Source organism: Helianthus annuus, chromosome 17 (assembly GCF_002127325.2).
Source record: "Helianthus annuus cultivar XRQ/B chromosome 17, HanXRQr2.0-SUNRISE, whole genome shotgun sequence".
Taxonomy (NCBI): Eukaryota; Viridiplantae; Streptophyta; class Magnoliopsida; order Asterales; family Asteraceae; genus Helianthus; species Helianthus annuus.
The window spans coordinates 14,430,669-14,450,647 of record NC_035449.2 but is presented as its reverse complement, the minus strand read 5'-3'; the positions used below and the strand labels follow the sequence as shown (position 1 = coordinate 14,450,647).

Below are 19,979 nucleotides of genomic sequence, written 5' to 3'. Positions count from 1 at the left end.
TTTTCATTTTCTCTCAATATACCAGTCATTTTATACAGTGACGGAGCTAGCCCACTAATTTATGGGTATCCTGAATTTTTTTGCCGTGCAATCTATCATACAATAAAAAACGATAATCAATAAATTAGAACAAATACCTCATAGATTTGTTCTCTTTTTTTTCATAGCTTGAAATCGTTCCATTACATCGTCGTCTTTTGCTTTATCAAAAGTTTCTTTTTCAACCTCACAAACCATAATATTGTTCAAATATTCCGGGCCCATTCGATTGCGTAAATCCGTCTTAACAAGTTTCAATTTAGAAAAACAAACATCTTTCAACGGTTGCGGTTGTAAAACCAAAGCTAGCTTCACTGCCCAATAAATTAAAGGACAAGAACTATGTGTTCCGGTTTCCACCATAAAACAAGCAAGATCATTTATGCAATTATAATGTTATTTTGGGTCTTGGGCTAACTTTATCAATTATATTTAGGGCATTCTTTCAATTTTATTATTGTTAATTCTTGCTTATTTTATCATTCGGGCTTAATTATTATAGAAGTTTTCGGGTTGTAAAATGTTTGGGCTTATACAAAAATGAGATTTTAGTAATATCAAGTATCCTATTTTTTGGTTAGGAGTATCCTCGTATTTTTTAGGGGTATCCTTTGTATAAAACCGGAAAAAACACTACAAATACAGGTTGAGCCGTAGCCCGTGCTAGGGCTCCTAGCATTGTGTTTCCGCCCCTGATTTTATATGATTTGATTAAAATAAGAGAAAAACTATATAATTATTTTTTAGAGATAAATACAATGTATTATTTCTCTAAATATTTTTTATGATTTTTCTTTTAGTTTTGAATACATTATATTATATTTATTTATAAAGTTTAACGCGCCACTACGAGTTAGTTGAAGCTTTCTTATTGTTAATTTTGTTTGCCTTTTTAAGTTATAAGATTATAAAAATCTTTTTTACCAACGCTACGTGTTTATATAGAATTCACTGTCTTTTTTCCGCTTCAATTTTACTTTTTACACTCTACTTTATCTTTGTTGCTATTTTCATTTGGTGCGCAAGAACATACAAAGGTCATACTCATATTTGATTCAAGCTTTCGTCATAATTTTTTTTTCTTAGAGTGAAGGGTATATACACGAACTAATTATTGTTTTTGGGAAATCGTATTTCGCAATAGATAACCACTTGACTCCTAACTAGCCAAACCATAGCGAAGTGTGGGTTCCATTACTAGTTTACAACATTTGTGTGCACAGAGAATCGGGGCTGTAAACGACCCTAACGAACACGAACAAGGCGATATTCGTGTTCGTTTGTTAAGGAAATTAACATGTTCGTGAACTGTTCACGAACGCATACCGAACATAAATTTATGTTCATGTTCATTCGTTAAGGAAATTTAGTTGTTCACGAACAGTTCATGAACACTGGTCTCGAACACAAACGAATGCAAGTGAACACAAACAAACGCAAGCGAACACAAACGAATGCAAGCAAATAAAAAAGAACACAAACGAACATTTAACTTGAAAAAAAATACGGTTATCTTTAAACATTGGATATAAGTAGTTAAATACAACCATCAAATGATAAATCAAAACACAAAAAGTCTAATACACCACCAAACGATGAATCAACATAACTAACGTATACATAATTATCCCCAAAAATGTATTAGCATGTCGAAATTTTAGCTAACTTAGAAAAAAATATGGCTTCAAGTTTTCAATATGTTTAGATAAAAGGTTTATTATTTATTATTTTTTAATATAATCAAACGAACACGGACGAACGTAACCGAACGTTCACGAACGCAGTCGAACGAACGAGACCTATGTTCGTGTTCGTTCGCTAAGCTAACCGAATTGAATTTTTTTGTTCGTGTTCGTTCGTTAAGCTAATCGAACGAACATAAACGAACTTCCCGCCTAACGGTTCACGAACTGTTCGCTGAACGTTCGGTTCGTTTACAACCCTACGAGATGTGTATGTACCTCATGCTTTGGGAGGTTTTCGAGAGAAAAAATTGATGTTTCACTTTTAACCCAAAGCTATTTGTTTTTTTTTTTTTTACTTATAACACCAAATTTTCATCCTTTACAATTTAACCTCACAACTTTTGTACTTTCAAATGAATAAACCTATTACGGAATCTAATTAGTTAAAATGAAAGTAAAAGTTTTATTCTTTGGTCTCCTATACTTTTCATCTTACGCAATTTTTTTGCGTTCTACGCTCCGTTCTAAATTTTGTGAGTTAACGCGGCGCAACGCGTGTGTGGTTAAACGTTTTACGCCGTCTTTTCCTGTTGACAGGTTCGTCGCAAAGCGGCGAGTCCTAGATCAACTTAGCTATTTTTTTTCTATGTTTTACGTTTCGCTCTAAGTTATTCGCATTAACATGCGTAAGTTAAGTGTTGATGGCCCCGCCACAATACGAAGGTGCTTAATACTTATTTTATTAAAAAAGAAAATCCAACCAGCAAGAAGGTAGACAAAAATAACAATATGATCCCGAACCACAGACCGGACAACTCGTAAAAGAAAAAACAAAACCCGACCCGATGTACTCAGTTGGGCTAGACTAGGCTGGGCTTGGCTGTTTGGGCTTGGATTAAATGCCTATTTTAGCGCATGAAAATCGGGGATATAAAAAACAAAGAAAAAAACCGTAGACAATACAATTACAGAAAAAAACCATATTCTCTAACTGCTTCTTTCCCTCTCTTTCTCTGTTTGTTCTTCTTCAATCTTCATCATCATCATCGTCATCAGAAACACAGGATTCTGAATCTACCGTATTGAATATCCGTGACGTAACAGTTCACTGCCTCAAAACCTTCAAATTCCTCAAGGTATCTCCGTTACTCTATCTGCAATTGTTAATTTGTTCCGTCACGATCTATTTGCACAATCTTCGTCACTTTCGTTATCTATATTCTAGGGTTTGGTTTCAGTATTCATCGTTCATTTCAGTGTTTGTTTCACAATTAACATTTTTTTAATTACGATGATGCAAATTGTTATTTCAAATAGCCAATATAGCATGATTTAATATTTTAATGATTTTGCTTATATTATTATGTGGTTTTAGATTATAGTATGATTTTGCTTAAATCGTTATATATGTTTGTGTGGTTGAGATTCAAGGCTACATAACATGTAGGTGATGCAAACTGTATTTACAAAGGGCCAATATAGCATGATTTTGGTTGGATCATTTTAAAATTTTATGTTTGTGTGGTTCAGATGCGTGGCTACATAATATTTAGATGATATAATGTCTTGGATATTTGTTTGCGTTTGAAATCTTCTCCAGCGTCATGTTGATATCCTAATTATTCTTTTTGTTTATGGTGATCTTCAGAACCTGTGACAAAAAGATGGCTGAAGAAGAAACAAAGAAAAGTGTTGTTTTCGCAGTTGGGAATAACAAAATTATTTTCTCCGATCCATCGGTTCCCATTTCTGCCGAAGGTAACATGACATTCTTCTCTACAAAGTTCTTTTATAATGATGTCTAAAACCTGATATGGTTCATTCACCCGCTTGTATATATTCTGTCATAATTATTTATTGCTTATTGGTACTTATATATACTTAAGTATTTTGTTTATCGTAATGGTAGAACTTGGGTCGTTAGACAAAGATGAAGACCATCACGACGAGGATGAAATTGATCCTAAACCATCTTCACCTAAAGACACCGGTAGATCATCTTCACCCGAAAGTTCATGCTCACCATCTTACAAACCGAGAGATATGGATCCTGATTCTGTTTCCGACCCAAATCCCCATCAATGGCATGGGTTTTTAAGAAAAATCAAAAGGGGGTCCACTTCAACCTTACACGGATTCCATCCCACCCTCCATTCCATCAAAAGGCTGACCAGAAGAAGAAGCAGGAAAATAGCCGAAACCATACCCGCACTACCTCATGATTTAGACGCCGAATTGCATTGTTTCGAAGCATCATGGACAAATTTCTCACTTGCAGAACTCAAACATGCAACCAACAACTTTAGCCGTGGTTTGTAACTTTGTATCGTCTAAATATGTTACTTTCATACTTTGAAGTCTTATGAAAGAGTTACATGTGTTACTGGTTAACTAATAATCATATATATCTTTTGTGATGGCATGAAGAAAACTTAATCGGAGAAGGAGGGTATTCCGAAGTTTACAAGGGTCATTTGCCGGATGGGCAATTTATCGCGGTTAAACGATTAATCAGGGGTACACCCGAAGAAATGACTTCGGATTTTTTATCGGAACTGGGAATTCTCGTTCACGTCAAACATCCGAATATTTCTCATGTTATTGGCTACGGAGTTGAAGGTGGCATGCATCTTGTTCTTCCTTTGTCTCAACATGGGAGCCTAGCGTCCCTTCTTAGTGGTTAGTCGTTAAACAAATTGTCGTTTTAATGATATCGTTTCGTATTTTTAAACGTTGTTTGTTCATATTTGTTTACTTGTTTCAGGTCAGAAAGGAAATTTAGAATGGGGAACGCGATATAATATTGCCATAGGCACTGCTTCAGGTCTTTCTTATCTTCATGAAGCTTGTCAAAGGAGAATTATTCATAGGGATATCAAGGCGGCTAATATTTTGCTTTCAGAAGATTTTGAACCCAAGGTATTATATAATATATAATTATATAAATTAAGTATGTTCAGAATATGGTATCTGCTAGCTGTTTATCTATAACCATTTTGTAATCAATTTGTAGATTTCCGATTTTGGGTTGGCAAAATGGCTTCCAGATCAATGGTTGAACCTCACTGTATCTCAATTTGAAGGGACATTCGGGTATATATTTGAACAATATTAAGCTTATAAATCTATAAAGAGTAAAATGCCATTTTCGTCCCTGAGTTTTGAGACTTTCGTCCAAAGGTTTGTTTTTTCCATCTGGATCCAAAAGGTTTGAAATCTTGCCATTTTCATTCGGCTCGTTAACTCCATCCATTTTTCTCCGTTAAGTCAAGGGTATTTTCATCTTTTTTGTTAACTTAAAGGACAATTCGGTCTTTTGAATACTTGTACTTTATGCTAAATGCTTGTACATAAAGTGAAAAAGACCGAAATGCCCTTTAGTTAACAAAAAAGGCCGAAATTCCCGTGACTTAACGGAGAAAAATTGATGGAGTTAACGAGCCGGATGAAAATGGCAAGATTCAAACCTTTTGGATCCAGATGCGAAAAAACAAACCTTTGGACGAAAGTCACAAAACTGACCAAACCTCAGGGACGAAAATGGCAATTTACTCATCTATAAATTAAACATGTTATGCTTATATCTGGTTGACCCCCCTTTTTTTGCAAAAAAAATAGCTACCTTGCTCCCGAGATTTTTATGAACGGTTTGATCGATGAGAAAACGGATGTGTATGCTTATGGGGTGCTATTGTTGGAGATTATTACGGGCCGTCCTGCTTTAGATGAATCACAAAAAAGTCTGGTTATGTGGGTGAGTTTTTTTATATATTGACCAAACAGTAGAAAACTTTGATGACAAAAAAATGAAATTTATGATTTAATATTTGCAGGCTAAACCTTTAATCACTTCAAAAAAGTTTGATGAACTTCTGGACCCGCAACTTTCTGGTTCATGTGACTTGGAACAACTGCATTGCATTGTGTCAGTTGCTTCGTTATGTATAAATCATATTCCAACTGAACGCCCGAAGATGAGTCAGGTAATATCTGTTTCTTTTTGGAAAAAAAAAACTTATAATAAATCTATTATAAATCATATTTTTGTATGCATGTGATGCAGGTTTACAGAATGCTAATAGGCGAAGAATCCATACTTGATGGAAGCAAAAAGTTTCAAAAGAGGCTCGCCTTTAGGAAGGGGAAATCAGTTGAGTTATACGATTCAGACTACGATCCAGACGACTTGCTGCAAGATGATTTGACTCAGCAAAACGAAATTGCGTTGGAGCTTTAGAATTTGTTTTGCTGGATAATACTAACCCATGCGGATAGTGGGATACTGTTGACTTGGGTTATCTGTTAGTTCCTTTGAGGGACCCACACGTTTTCGAACAATAGAATGTACAGCACGTACGTGTTGGCTCTCGGGGTCAGGAGAAACTGGCAAAAAATCACCAGTTTGTTCTGTCACATGGCACCTATATGCTTTGTTTAATTGTCTATGATGAAGAAAATGGTAAAATATGATGTAATTATGGATCATTGTTGCTCTTAGGTGATCATTGATATCTGTATTATGTTTCTGTTTCTTATAGAACGGGTAAATGTTTGTAGTCGAGACCCTGTAAATATTCGTTACTAGAAGTCTGATGATACTCTTGCTACAAAATCGGTTTCATATATATATATATCATTCGGTAGCGTTACTCAAGACCAACATCATATCACAAAACTAAGACATGAAAGGTACATCTGGTTCTTGTCACAAACATAAATAGAAATGAACACATGTTTCTACTACAATACAGACACCAGTCCATCACTATACTACATAAATTTAGTTTTTTTTTTTTTTTTTTTTTTTTACCTTTTTTAGGAACTTGATGTCATATATATAATTATGAAATACCAACTTAATGATTCTGCAACTATCTGCTGGTTTCTTGAAAAAATCGACAGCGTTTTCTCATCTTTGTTCTTGCTATGAGCTCTGTGAATACCAAAGCTTTTTCCGGCAAACCAAAATCTTTTCCTTACTATTACCGTCTTCAGTGTCGTTTACATGACAATCCCATCTCAACCCTTTAGCGATGGTAGCAACCGCGTCTGCGAAATAGCCCGATTCTCTAATCAACGCGTGCCCGTTTGGTCTCAAGATCCGATCCATTTCCAACAACACATATTTCATCTCACACCTATACAAAATCAAATTCAGATGACCAAAATGTCGCGTTTCAATATATTCGACTTGAAATAAGGACGGTTTTTAGTTCTTTACCTATGGCTTTCCAATGTAAAGAGGCTGTCAACATGAAGAAGATCATATGTTCTAGGATACGTCGAAAATGCCTCACACCTATCAAAAAATGGAAAAACGTTAACGCTGTTAGAAAACAATACGAAAAATGGAAAAAAAACGTTAAAGCTTGTTTGTCTTACCAATCATGGTAAGTTCCGATTAACCCCCTATCATACACCACAGGGAGTGTATTTGGAGCGTAAGACGAAACGACATTCATAACCCAAAGTGGATCTTTAATCAAACTAGCAGCAAAACCTCCATAACGGGTATTCATATCCATCACATTTCGAATCTTATCGGTTCCAAGAATCGAAAGCAACGTCTTGTAATGCGCCACTCTATTTTTCCACATACTATCATCCCGATTAAAGTCACCCGCACTGCTACCTTTAATATCACCGATCCGGTCTGGGGCCTCGTGTAATCTCTCGGGCCATTTTGCGACAGACTGCAAGCTCAGTTTCTTGTGCTTTGGGTTAGGCACAACCACACACGGTCTCAATGGGGTGTACCACGCAGAATCGGGCTCAGTCCCGTCATCGCATTTTGGTGGGTAGGTATCCGGAACATCAAGCTGTTTGTAACAGTTGTTATCTGATGTTTTCTGCCAAACTGCTATATCTTCTTTCATGTTATATAGTTTAAAGCACATTGAAGTTAAAAGTTTTTTTAACTTTTCGTAATCCGATTTTTGATCTTCTATTGTCGTGTTCCAACCCCTCCATCGTCTCTTGTAGTTTATAGGTGGGCCCGAGAGAACCCAAAAGCCGCCTGGCCGTAGGATTCGGTGTACTTCTAGAAGGTAAATTCCACCTGAAAAGAAATCAATCAGAATTGTCATATAAATATTTGACCCGACCCATTTTAACCCGCTCAAAATGACCTATATTGACCCTGGCCCGTCTGATCCATAATCCAACCCGCCCATTTTGTCACCTCTATGATGGCATCACTTATTTGAGAGATTTAACAAAAATACCGAATTCGGTCCATGGGATAAGGCATCTTGAGCAATGAGCCATATCGAATGAATTTGACGGGAATGGAAGACGTTGTGTAGATATGATTCCAAGAATGGCGGGAATCCCGCGTTCTAAAGCAAATTGTACTTGAGCCTCATGGTTATCTCTAGGGGCGAGAGAAACCGTTAGGATGCCGCGATCAAGTAAGTCACCTCCCCAGCTAGCAACCTGAAAATTTAAAATTTCAAGAAATAAGTTTACATCACCAAAACTTAACCTCTTTTGGTGTTTATCAAAATTTTGTATTTGGTCGCTAGCTTTCCAAAAATACACGGATGGTCCTTGTGGTTTGCATTTTGTAACGCATTTAGTCCCTAACGTTTTCCAAATGTACGTGGATGGTCCATGTGGTTTGCACTGTGTAACGCATTTAGTCCCTGACCAATAAATCCAAAGGTTTCAGCAGGTCCAAGTTAAGGACTAAATGTGTTACAAAGTGCAAACCACAAGGACCATCCACGTACATTTGGAAAACATTAGGGACTAAATGCGTTACAAAATGCAAACCACAAGGACCATCCGTGTATTTTTGGAAAGCTAGGGACCAAATGCAAAATTTTGATAAACCACAGTACCATCCGTGTACTTTACTCTAATAAATTGAGAAACTAACCCCGCATCCCGTATCAATGGCGGTGCGAAGAGTGCCATCTGTCATTCCCGGGATTAGATTTTGCATTTGATCAACGTAAGCGCTAACGCCATTGGGGAACATTGTACCGCCACCCGGGAAGTAAAACTTCTCGCCTTCTTTTCTTAGCCAATGCTGGTTTGACTTCTGTTTGTTGATCCAGTCATATGGGACATTCCTAGACAGTTCAATTCGAAAATGTTAGAAAAAAAACCAACAGAATACCGATTTACTGTCCACCCGACTTGACCCGTTTCCCCATACCAAAAACTAACAGTTCATTTACCTGTACCAACATTCATCTTTGCTCTTTGGCCATCTGATAGGCTCCTTGTAGCCATCAGGTGGCGGTATCAAACACTCCTTCCTGTCAAATACGGGCGGGCAATGGCGCTCCATAAATGTAAGCCTGTATCGCCCGTATTTCATCCATCTCTGTTAACAATAATAATTGAATTAATCGTCAGACGTGTTGTTTACCATAGTTGTTATTAGCGCATAGTGGACGATAGCGACAAGCAACCTATACGCTACGTAGCGATATCGATGAAATAGCAGGCGCTATTTTATGTATAGCGATACACTAGAAGAAAGTTTTAGAAATTTTGTATATGTATGTTATATCCAAATAGGTGTTTCCATACGTATATTTAAAAAAAAAAAAAAAAAAAAAAAAAAAAAAAAAAAAAAAAAAAAAAACCCTAAAATCCAGCTATTTACTCGCTATGGAGGCGCCAAAATCAAATAGCGATGAATGACCACTTCGCGACGCTATTCGCTATAGCGCTCACTATGAGCGCTATTAACAACTATGCTGTTTACCCACAAAAGCAATATCAACAAGCCCAAGAAACGCGTATAAAGATGCATCTACTGAACAAAAACAACCATAAAAACCAAACAAACACATACCTTTGGATCCGTGCAGGGCGTGTAATCCTGTAAATCAGCACTGCATTCAGGAAACAAGACCGATTTCACCTGAATCGGGCCAGAAACAGTTGACTCTACCGAATCAACCGCTTTAGAAACCTGGTCAGTAGAAATTCTGTTCCTTTCAGAACAAAATATCCCACCAAGATAAAACGATAACCCGCATAGCACCACAAACATTACTCCTATAGGCACCACCCTTGAACTCTTTTCGGGCTGTCTTCCCGGTTTATCATCTTTGTACTTCATTCTTACCTTCACAAACTAATGCACAATATGTTCAAATTATGTTGATTGCATTCATCAAAGATTAAAGTAAAAAAGTAAAGATTTTTACTTCTTTTTTACACAAACCAAGTTCAAAGACAGACAGCTTACTGAAGACTGAAACTGTAATCTTGAGTTTGAAAAACAGATCAATATGATTTAAACTTTAAAGAGCACAAACCATGGTCAAAACAGTTTTATAAAAATACAAAAAAAAAAAAAAAAAAAAAAATCAGTGCGGATCTGATGCCATAAAATGTGGAAAAATAAATAAAAGTTTGTCAAAATCTGATGGCAAATCAAGTATTAGCTAATAGATACTGCCGACAATGCAAATTGGACCCCTTTACAGTCATACTGAGACTGTAGTCAAACAGTTGCTCAAACTTTTTTTTTTTTTTTGAACGGCCAACAAACTCAATCCCGAATACTCTCGGGGCACCCACTGGACAAACGGATTACTCCGAGAGTAACCCGAGTCCACCACCAATTCCGGGGAAAACCCGGTAACCCACCCGCCCGTAGGCACGACGGTGAAATTACCGGTAAAACCCGTTTGGCTCAAGGATCCAACCCAGGTTTCCCTGGGTCTCCTATCATTGCCCACCAATGCCTCACTCTGCACCAAGTGGGAGTCGAACTTGCATCTCTCAAGAAAAATGCAAGCCCTCCACCACTTGATCTAGAGATCACCTCCACCACTTGATCTAGAGATCATTGGCAGTTGCTCAAACTTTTGGTCCAATTTCACAAATTTTTTGGTTTGAGGACCCTTATTATTATTATTATTATTATTATTATTATTATTATTATTATTATTATTATTATTATTATTATTATTTAACCCAGTGACTAAAAGAGAGAGAAAGATGGTTCATTTCACACTTTTCTTTTTTACTTTTTTCATGATAAAACAAAGGGAAAAGTTGCCCTTATTCACCCAATCAACAGGTTTGTTGTTCTGCACATTATATATCCAATAAAATGAAAAAAAAATGAAAAAAAAAAACACAAAGTTCCAAACAATGTCCACTCAAAGTTGAGCTGGAAAAGCACAATATCAGTGGTTAATAATAGTTAATACAGAAAGATTCATTCTATTTCAAGAAGTTCCACAAATATTGGAGCTAAAAATGAGAGAACCCATTGTTTGGTTCCAGATCTGCAACTAGAAATAAAAACAAAACAAAAAAAACAAAGCCCATTTGGGATTTTGAAAGTGTTTTGATTTTTGAGAAATATTAAGAACAGAACAGAACAGAGGGGTTGAAACTTGAAATATTACCTGGAAAGATGTATGCAAGAAGTTGTGAGAATCTGAATGAATGGACAGGGTTTATTAGCAAACACGAAGAGATAGAGAGAGTGATGAAGATGGGGTGTAAAGAGATATATATGGACACATGCAATATAATAATATATATATGTGTGTGTGAGAGTGTGTGTTTTGATGGGAATGTATGTGTATACACACGTATGTCGGTATGTGTGAGAGATGATCACCTTACGAAACACTTTTCTGACTCCGGTCCCAGATGTAATTTAAGTATTTAACTTTGTACGGTTACTTTAGGATAAAATAATTACAATTATTATTTAGAGTATATTAAAATGTTAAAAATACATATTTATTTATTCACACATATACAAAATAAAAAGGACAAACAGTGACCCGCAAAAAGATGTCATTAGGTGAGGGTTGGATTCAACTCGTAAAGTTATTGAAGCTAAAATGTTGGTCCCTTTAAGTTTAAGGTTTGAAACCCGTTTAAGACGAATTTAATGTAATTTAAGTTGTTAAAAAAAGATGCGTTGTGTTTAAGTTTTAATTTCATCGCTTATTTTATTAATAGTATACATATTTAATTTTCAACTACGACTTCTTTGATATTTTTTTCATTCATTAGTTTTTTTCTTAACATTTATATTCATAACAAAGTATTTTTAGTATCAAAATCTATAGTGGATACCGATACCAATCTAACAACATCACTGCTGGTATCCGTGTCATCGGTACAGGTACTAGTATTCGTTTTCTATCATTTTCAATTTATGTAAAACATGTCTTGATATTCTTTTAGACATTTCACTTTTACCGGACTGAAATTATATCGTTTGAAAAAATCAATATGGTATCGATATTCAATTATGTGATTTTGTATATCGATTACTGATATGTTTATGGTTTTCGATCAACGTAATATATGTGTCGATAATCGGTATCGTTTTGGGCATATCAAGTTTTGGGCATATCAAGAGGAGACCACCTCTAACAATCGTCAAAGACCCCCCTCACTCACTCACAGATAGGTTTTTTTTTTTTTTAAAGGTAAACTTCTATTGACAACGCCAAAACCCTCAAACCAAGGGCGGCAACAGCAGACAACTACAACACATAAAAAACTAAACATCAAATTTACATTATCTATCCCAACTTAAATTCTTATCTCTAGAACGATTAATATCCTGAAAAGTATCTTCTGGTCTAGCTTCTATATTAGAGAACCTCTTGTTATTTCTTGCTTTCTAAATACACCACCACGAACTTAATACCTAGGAGAGCCGCTTTATCCTCATTCACCAAATTAAAATGCTCACATGATTCAACAATATCTTTAACAGGAAAAAGGATCAACGTATTGACCTTACAAGTTACACCAACTCTACACTCAGACCATGTGTAACACCTCGGAAATTTACGTCCAATAATGTATTGACACGTGTCATAGACTTTGCATATGTGAAAATATACTTTAGAGGGACTAAAGTTGACAAAAAGTGAAAACTATGGAATATAAGGGTCCGAAGTGTCAACAATGGATAAATAGACTCTATAATAACCCTACATGGTGTTTATAACTCTAAACGGGTAGATCATGGATCATACGAAGCGAAAAATGCACGAAAGTGAGGAATTACAAACTACAGGGACTAAAAGTGTCAACATGTTGAATTTATACCTCTGAGTGATCTTTTGGCAGCCCCGAAGCTTTGTAATGCTAAAATATACTCACTAGACTATGTGGTAAAAATTTCATGAAGTTTCGTTATCGTATGAGAAAGTTATGGCCAAAACCGTACTTGAGGGGTTAAAAGCGTCAACGTCGAATTTCATGACTTTTCGGGTGAGCGCAAAGTTAACCGAGGACATTACCATGTTGGTAAATGTCCCAAGGTTCCTAAAAATCAGATTTGAGGGTCTAAGGGTCAAGATTAATGGCCAAAACATCGTATACGAAGAACAGGGACCAAACTGCAAAGTTTAAACAAAATTTTGGGCCTGCAGACCCCAGGCGGCCTGCCTGGGCAGCCTTAAGCGGGCCGCGACCCGTGCCCAGCTGCAGAATTCGCGAACAGTGGCTGTTTAAGTCCGATTTTTGAGTTGAGGACAGCTTGCATCACCTCCCAAATGCACCAATCATCTTACATGCATGTAAGGACACCTGTGAGCCTCTCATAACCTCTGAATCACCATAAAATCAGATCAAAAGCTTCACAATTGAGTTCTTGAGTTAGAAAACAAGAACACTTGAAACTTCAAAAATTCACAAGGCAACTTCTGGAGCTTCCTCGACGACAAGGCACCTTCATAGTGATAACTAAGCTTCATTAGGACTCTTGTAAGCATTCATAACCTTCTCTAATTCGTTCTAGCTTTGATTATTAGCCAAAAGTCAATCCGTCATAGTTATAGTTTGACTTTTCGATTAAACGAAAATGGCTCAGTCATTTCTCAAATTGAAAGTACCTACAAGTTGGTATTTATGTGGGAAACAAACCCTCAAAGGGTATTCTTTGATTCCCACTCTAAGCATGCTATTTGTCGAGTCAAAGTTGTTCTTAAAAAGTCAACAGAACTTGTTTTTGTAAAATCTAGCATAAATGGTAATGTAGATAACATGCAATCAGTTTGATCATCAAAAATAACTTTATAATGAATGTAAGAATATGTTTTATCATGATCAACTCGACAATTTTTAGTATAAACCCGGATTGGAACCGAAAGTCTTATAAAATGACTTTTTCTTTGACTCTCGATTCGGATCCGTGCATGCATGTTTGAGATCTGCATTAGAGCTTATTTTGAACCATTTATATTTATGTTTAACTCTCTGGAATTTTACAACTTGATTCCATGCTTAACCGATTCATATGCATGTTTCCGATTTATGCTTAAAGTTGACTATTTTGCCCTTTTTGTTATAAAACGTGATTTTTGGAAAAATGAAAGAGTAGAAACCTTTATTACTGATTTATAAACTTGCACCGAAAAATTGATATCAGTTGGAGGTCCAGATTTAGAGTTATGTTCGATATCGTAAATATAGAGCTTTATGTTGAATAAACGGCGTAAATAGCATATAACCTATTTAAGCCCACTTTTTGATACCAAACTTTTTACCAACTGATGTTATATAATATTTTGGGATTTTTGAAGATTTTTATTTAATTTTTGGCTGATCGTATCATAGGTCTCTAAGTTGATTCGGTTAATACCGGTTTTGACCTTTTAAGCCATAAAATGAGTTTTATAAATCCTTTTGACCCCAAACCTTTTTCTACTGATTTTATTTGTTAAATAAATTATTTTGAGCATTCTGGAAATATAAAAATCTCAGCTTTCTTTTGAAAACCCGGAAACGGCTCTAAATCGCCTTTCTAAGCGTTTTTAACGCATAGTATGCGTTATACCCATATTAAACATATAAGGATTATACCTACTGATGTATTTAGCATATTTTTATAAAATAACAGTAAGTATAAGTTTTTGAACTCAGGTTTCCAGTTTTGACATTTTTAGCCCTTGTGAAATTACTAAAATACCCCTACGGTGCATAGTTTGATTTTAAATGATAAGTTTTGTATATGGGTCATACCCTACTGTTATAATATATCAAATTAAGTGTATTTACTATATAAACCAGACCTGTAACTCAGATTTCCAATTTAACTCTTTTATAATCTTTTAAATGACCAAAATGCCCTTATAAGGCATAAATTGAGTTTAAATTCATTCGGGGCATAATAGAACATAACTTACTGATATTATAACATATTTAAAGCATATTATCTCAGGGAACTTGCATATGACTCTTTTGGCTACCCGTAACGCTCTTTTAGCGCTCGGTTCGGTTTATGTAACTAGTTTGCATAAATTGACCGAAACGGGTCAAACGTTATCATTTTTGTCTCAAAATCCAGAATGTATTTAGTATACCCATGTTATACAAGTATTCAAACTTGTCGGGTCTAAATCACATTCTATCCGGTCTTCGCTTAATCGTGCGCTTGAACCGTATCGTCCTTAAAAACTAACCGGTCAAGCTTAGGCTTAAATAAAAGACCCGTTAGGAATCTAATAGGTTATTATAAACCTTTGTTCCAGAATAGGAGGCCCAGTAAAAGCTACCCTCACTTGCCAATTGTGATTCATACTTACTCAGGTAAATACTTTTAACTTATTTTCCCTATACGGGCTTGGGTTACGGTATATAGAATACCGCTTGATCGAGCGTACAAATCTTGCACCCTTGGGTGTTCAATTGAATAATTTGATCGGCTCGTTTAAACAGTCTTGTTTTACTTTAAGCCTTTGGGGGGTTAATGACCATGTCCCGGATATCCTTGGCATCATCTTACGAGATGGCCACGACCAGAGCACGAGGTGTAGGCGTACACCTGTCAGTGTATAACTCTTTAATGTGGTGTGTCTATTGATCTTTAACCCGGACAAGATCCGGGCTACTGAACGCACAAGTAACATGTAATTCGTTCACAAGATTATACTGCATAATTATCCCAAGTTATAAAAATATTTTATGCCATGTGCATTTAAATCAATTTTCAATCATTTTCAAAATGAGTCAGTTAATTTGTATTTACCAGTGTAAACTGACGTATTTTCCCAAATGGTTAAGTGCAGGTACTACACGTACTAGGCTGGCTGTCTTCTAGAGCGTCCACAATAAGTCTCGCAAGCTTGGACGACAATAAAACTGTTAAACAATTATCTTATTTTATTTGATCCGCCTGTGGATCCGTTTCAACTACTCGTGATATTTAATATTACATTTTATTTAAAGTTGAAATGAATCTATCCCTGCTTCCGCTGTGCATTATTATTATATTGTGTTGTTTGTCTATGATGATGCCAACTACGTCACCATACCCCCACCGGGCCTACCGGTGACACGTGGAAATTTGGGGTGTGACACCATGTGTAGTGGTGAACAAAAATAATGCCCATACTATGGGGCATTATCCGACACGTGGCATCCCAGTCAGCGTTGGACATTATAGCAAAAGTGGCGTAGTGGGAATAATGCCCCTTCCAATCATTAAAAAGAATAATAAAAAAAACAAAAAAAAAAACAAAGTATTTATCATTGGCCATGCCCCCACCTTGGACCCACTACCATTTGCCACATGCACTCCCATTGGCCACATGCACTCCAAGTCAAACCCCATGCAGCGTTTTTATCATAACGCCAACTTCAAGTTTTTGATTTTTTTTTAGAAAACGCCCCATGTAATGGGGGGGAGGGCGTTTTAGGGCGTTTTTTTTTCAAATTTTTTTAAAAATCACGCCCCACTACGGGTGGTCTCACAGATAGTTAATCTCTTCTCTACGGACCTACCCACGTTTGCAAAGTCAATTAACACTTTTCCCTGATTCTTTCACTTAAGCGTAGACATGCATTACGGAAGTCTTACACTTTGAAAAAAACACTTAATTGTTATAAATTTTTTTTTAAAGGAAAATTTCATTCAACAAGAGGCGCACAATTGGTCCTCAAAACAAGGGCCAAAAGGCGAACTGCAAAACCAAATCAACCCAAAGGATACACATACCAACTAGACCACTCTACATCTATCAATCTAGATCTATTACAAATCCAAAAGAAAGTCGTATACTTGATAGTTTCAACAATCTCTATTGGTCTCCGAAGCTTGTTGTTGAAGATACGGTTGTTGCGCTCGTTCCAAATAACCCACATGGTCGTGTATACTATTCCTCGCAAAACTTTCTTATCATTCTTGGACATCATATGAGCCTCCGGGATCTGCAGAATATCCATAACATCAAAGAGAATAGATGGAGGTAACCGGCACCAATTCTCGATTCTATGCCAAACTTCTTGCGCGAACCAACACCCCGTGAACAAGTGCAGATCCGTTTCTACTTCATCTTTGCAGAATGTGCAGGTTGTATGTTGAGGTCGCACCCCTCGTTTAATCAGTTCTGCAATAGTAGGTAAGCGATTTAAGACCGCTCTCCACACCATAACTTTACACTTGAGCGGCACCCAAACCTTCCATTTTATCTTCCGAACTTGGCCAGCCGTGTTGGTATCAAACGACAAACTTTTTGCAGACTTCACACTGAACTGACCATCAGCGGCAATCTTCCATTTCCATCGATCAGCACCGCCTCTCCATTAAAATCATGGATCTCCGAAAGGATCTGAAAAAGATCATTGACTTCTGCAGCTGTATTTGGTATCGAAATCCAATCCCAAGACAAGTTCTTGACGTTACCAGTAACCGAAATTCTATCTCCCACTTTCACCCATTTATTTCTTTCGATTTTAAAAAGATTAGGGTATGCCAATCGAAGTGGTTCGTCTCTTAGCCACGGGTCACCCCAGAAACTAATAGAATTTCCGTTTCCAAGATCACCACCGAAATGCGAATTAAAAGTAGACCCGTTTGGTGTTTTTTTTTCTCCAATTTTAACTATACGTTTCCAACACCCACTCGAAGAAGCACTACACGGTAGTAACGCCCATGGTCTACTATTGCCATGACACCCCATAATAATCTTCTTCCACAATCCATTATCTTCATTTTTGAATCGCCAAGTCCATTTTAAAAGGAACGCGTCGTTAACATCTTGCAATCTAGATATTCCCAAACCTCCAATCTTTTTAGGAGATGTAACAATATCCCAAGAAACCCAATGGATCTTCTTCTCTATGCTAGCGCCCGCCCAGAGGAAGCGACGCATTATAGCTTCAATCGACTCAATAACGGCCTTTGGTGCCTTATAAAGAGAAAAGTAGTAGACGGGAAGGCTTTCTAAAACCGCTTTAATGAGGATAAGGCGACCTCCAATCGACAGATTCTTAGCTTTCCATGAAACAAGCCGCTTACTGATGATATCAACAACCGGATCCCAATTACAAACCCGGGACATCTTTGCTCCCACTTGGATACCTAGGTAGGTAAACGGAAAACCACCTCTTTTACACCCAAGAAAACCCATCATGTCGTCCACTTCGGAATTCCCCACACCAACTCCATATATATTTGATTTATGGAGATTAATGCGAAGCCCGGAGCAAATGTAAAAAATACGAAGAACTCTAGCAATACCTTGGATATTATCTTTAGACCACTCTCCCATAATCAACGCGTCATCCGCATAGAAGAGATGGGTTAGCTCCATATCTCCACTCGAAAAATCAACACCTTTAATGACACCAAGAGACTTAGCTTTATCAAGGAGCCACGAGAGGGCTTCCATCACTATCAAAAAAAGAAACGGCGATAATGGATCCCCTTGCCTTAGCCCCTTTTCACACCTAAAATCGAAAGTAGGCGAACCATTTACTAGAACCGCGGCTCTAGAAGAGTGACAAATCCCATTAATCCACTCGCACCATCGAGGATGAAACCCCATTTGAGACATAGTAGAAAGCAAAAAATTCCAATTGACATTGTCGTATGCCTTTTCGAAATCTATTTTTAACAAAAACGCCTTTTTCTTTCGCTTCTTCAAACAATCAATAACTTCATTTACCATTAAAGGGCCGTCTAAAATGAACCGACCCGAAATAAAAGCGGATTGGGATTCAGAAATAATACGACCCATAACTTTTTTAAGACGAGTAGCAAGGATTTTGGAAATCACCTTACTAATCAAACCTATCAAAGTAATAGGCCTGTAATCTCTAAGACCCAAGGGCGTTTTAGTCTTAGGGATCAAAGTAATGAAAGACGAACCGCACCCCGGACTAATGGAACCTGAGCCGTGAAAATCCAACAAAATCTTTTCAAAATCTCCTTCAAGATAATTCCAAAATCTTTTCACGAATCGAAAATTAAAACCATCCGGACCCGGAGCCTTATTGGAGCCACACTCAAAAACAGCGTTTTTAATTTCTTGTCTAGAAAAAGGAGCCACCAAATCTTCGCTTTCCTGCTGAACCAGCGAACCAATGTTCGAACAAACAAGGGTAGGCCGATCATAATTGTCTTCTTTAAAGTGGCACCTGAAGAATCGCATCACCTCCTTTTTGACTAAGGTCGGCTTAGTAACCCACTCCCCATTAATCATAATACCCGGAATAGAATTTCTGGCCTTTCTCCCATTAACCACGTTATGAAAAAAGTTGGAATTTTCGTCCCCCAAAGCAACCCATTTAACACGGGATTTCTGTTTGATGTCGCGGGCCTTTAGAAACTCGATTTCTTCCAACACTTTTTTGCATTCTGTCCAGATCCACACGTCTTCATCTTCCAAAGCATTATTCTCCATTTGAATTTCTATTTCATCTTTCTCTTTTCTAAGGCGAGTCTCTTCCTCCAATTCTTTTGCACTATAATTCTTGAACCAAGCCCGTAAACATCCTCTAAGCCTTTTTAATTTGTTGAGCAGATTAGAATCCGGCTTCCCTCCATCTCTCCATTCTTCAAAAACTGATTGAATAACCTGCACACAACCCGGTCTATCCAACCAAGAGTCAAAAAGCCTAAAAGGCTTGGGCCCAAAGTTAGAATCTTTAACAGAAAATACCAAAGGTGAATGATCCGAACACTGTCTACCAATGGCCCGGACACACGCGTTAGGCCATTTATTAAAAACGTTGTCACATACCAACACCCGATCGATCCGACTAAATTTACACACACCTTTTCTAGTGGTCATGCATGTAAACTTTAGCCCTTTCAGATAATATTCACGTAAACCGGCTTCATCTATAAAACTATTAAAATCACGGGCACAAACCGGGTCAAAAACCGAATTTTTTCTTTCATCCCTTTCTCTAACCGCGTTGAAATCTCCGAACACAATCCACCACCCTAGATGCCCACACATCAAATTATAAATTTTAGACCACAACGTCCTCTTACCTTCATTCGATTGTGGAGCA

General features: G+C 37.0%; 2 protein-coding genes across 3 annotated transcripts; one reads left to right on the top strand and one right to left on the bottom strand.

Annotated features, from left to right (window-relative positions):
• Positions 1-2,761: 2,761 nt before the first annotated feature.
• LOC110922933 (receptor-like cytosolic serine/threonine-protein kinase RBK2) lies at positions 2,762-6,336 on the top strand. Its single transcript, XM_022167125.2, has 9 exons — positions 2,762-2,860; positions 3,373-3,482; positions 3,634-4,035; positions 4,152-4,403; positions 4,489-4,643; positions 4,738-4,817; positions 5,343-5,478; positions 5,558-5,707; positions 5,788-6,336. The coding sequence occupies exons 2-9, from the start codon at positions 3,389-3,391 to the stop codon at positions 5,959-5,961; spliced, it is 1,443 nt and encodes a 480-aa protein (XP_022022817.1). The 5' UTR covers positions 2,762-2,860; positions 3,373-3,388; the 3' UTR covers positions 5,962-6,336.
• Positions 6,337-6,365: 29 nt separating this feature from the next.
• Positions 6,366-11,261, bottom strand: LOC110922932 (probable methyltransferase PMT21). 2 transcript variants are annotated; one of them, XM_022167122.2, is made up of 8 exons: positions 11,108-11,261; positions 9,535-9,819; positions 8,909-9,057; positions 8,605-8,800; positions 7,949-8,159; positions 7,107-7,782; positions 6,946-7,023; positions 6,366-6,862 (listed from the first exon to the last, which is right to left on the bottom strand). In XM_022167122.2, exons 2-8 carry the CDS (start codon positions 9,802-9,804, stop codon positions 6,649-6,651), a joined length of 1,794 nt encoding a protein of 597 aa, XP_022022814.1. In that variant the 5' UTR covers positions 9,805-9,819; positions 11,108-11,261; the 3' UTR covers positions 6,366-6,648. The 2 variants fall into 2 exon arrangements, with proteins under 2 accessions (XP_022022814.1, XP_022022816.1); XM_022167124.2 differs by having other exon boundaries at positions 9,535-9,810; positions 11,108-11,240.
• Positions 11,262-19,979: the final 8,718 nt, after the last annotated feature.

Bases quoted from the DNA above. Each gene is read 5' to 3' on its own strand.
- LOC110922933 (XM_022167125.2), top strand. From the start codon at position 3,389: ATGGCTGAAGAAGAAACAAAGAAAAGTGTTGTTTTCGCAGTTGGGAAT. The intron at 4,036-4,151 runs GTTTGTAACTTT...GATGGCATGAAG, and splicing joins AACCAACAACTTTAGCCGTG to AAAACTTAATCGGAGAAGGA. The intron at 4,404-4,488 runs GTTAGTCGTTAA...TACTTGTTTCAG, and splicing joins CCTAGCGTCCCTTCTTAGTG to GTCAGAAAGGAAATTTAGAA.
- LOC110922932 (XM_022167122.2), bottom strand. From the start codon at position 9,804: ATGAAGTACAAAGATGATAAACCGGGAAGACAGCCCGAAAAGAGTTCA. The intron at 7,783-7,948 runs GTATTTTTGTTA...ATTTCTTTTCAG, and splicing joins TATCCCATGGACCGAATTCG to GTGGAATTTACCTTCTAGAA. The intron at 7,024-7,106 runs GTAAGACAAACA...ATTTTTTGATAG, and splicing joins ATCGGAACTTACCATGATTG to GTGTGAGGCATTTTCGACGT.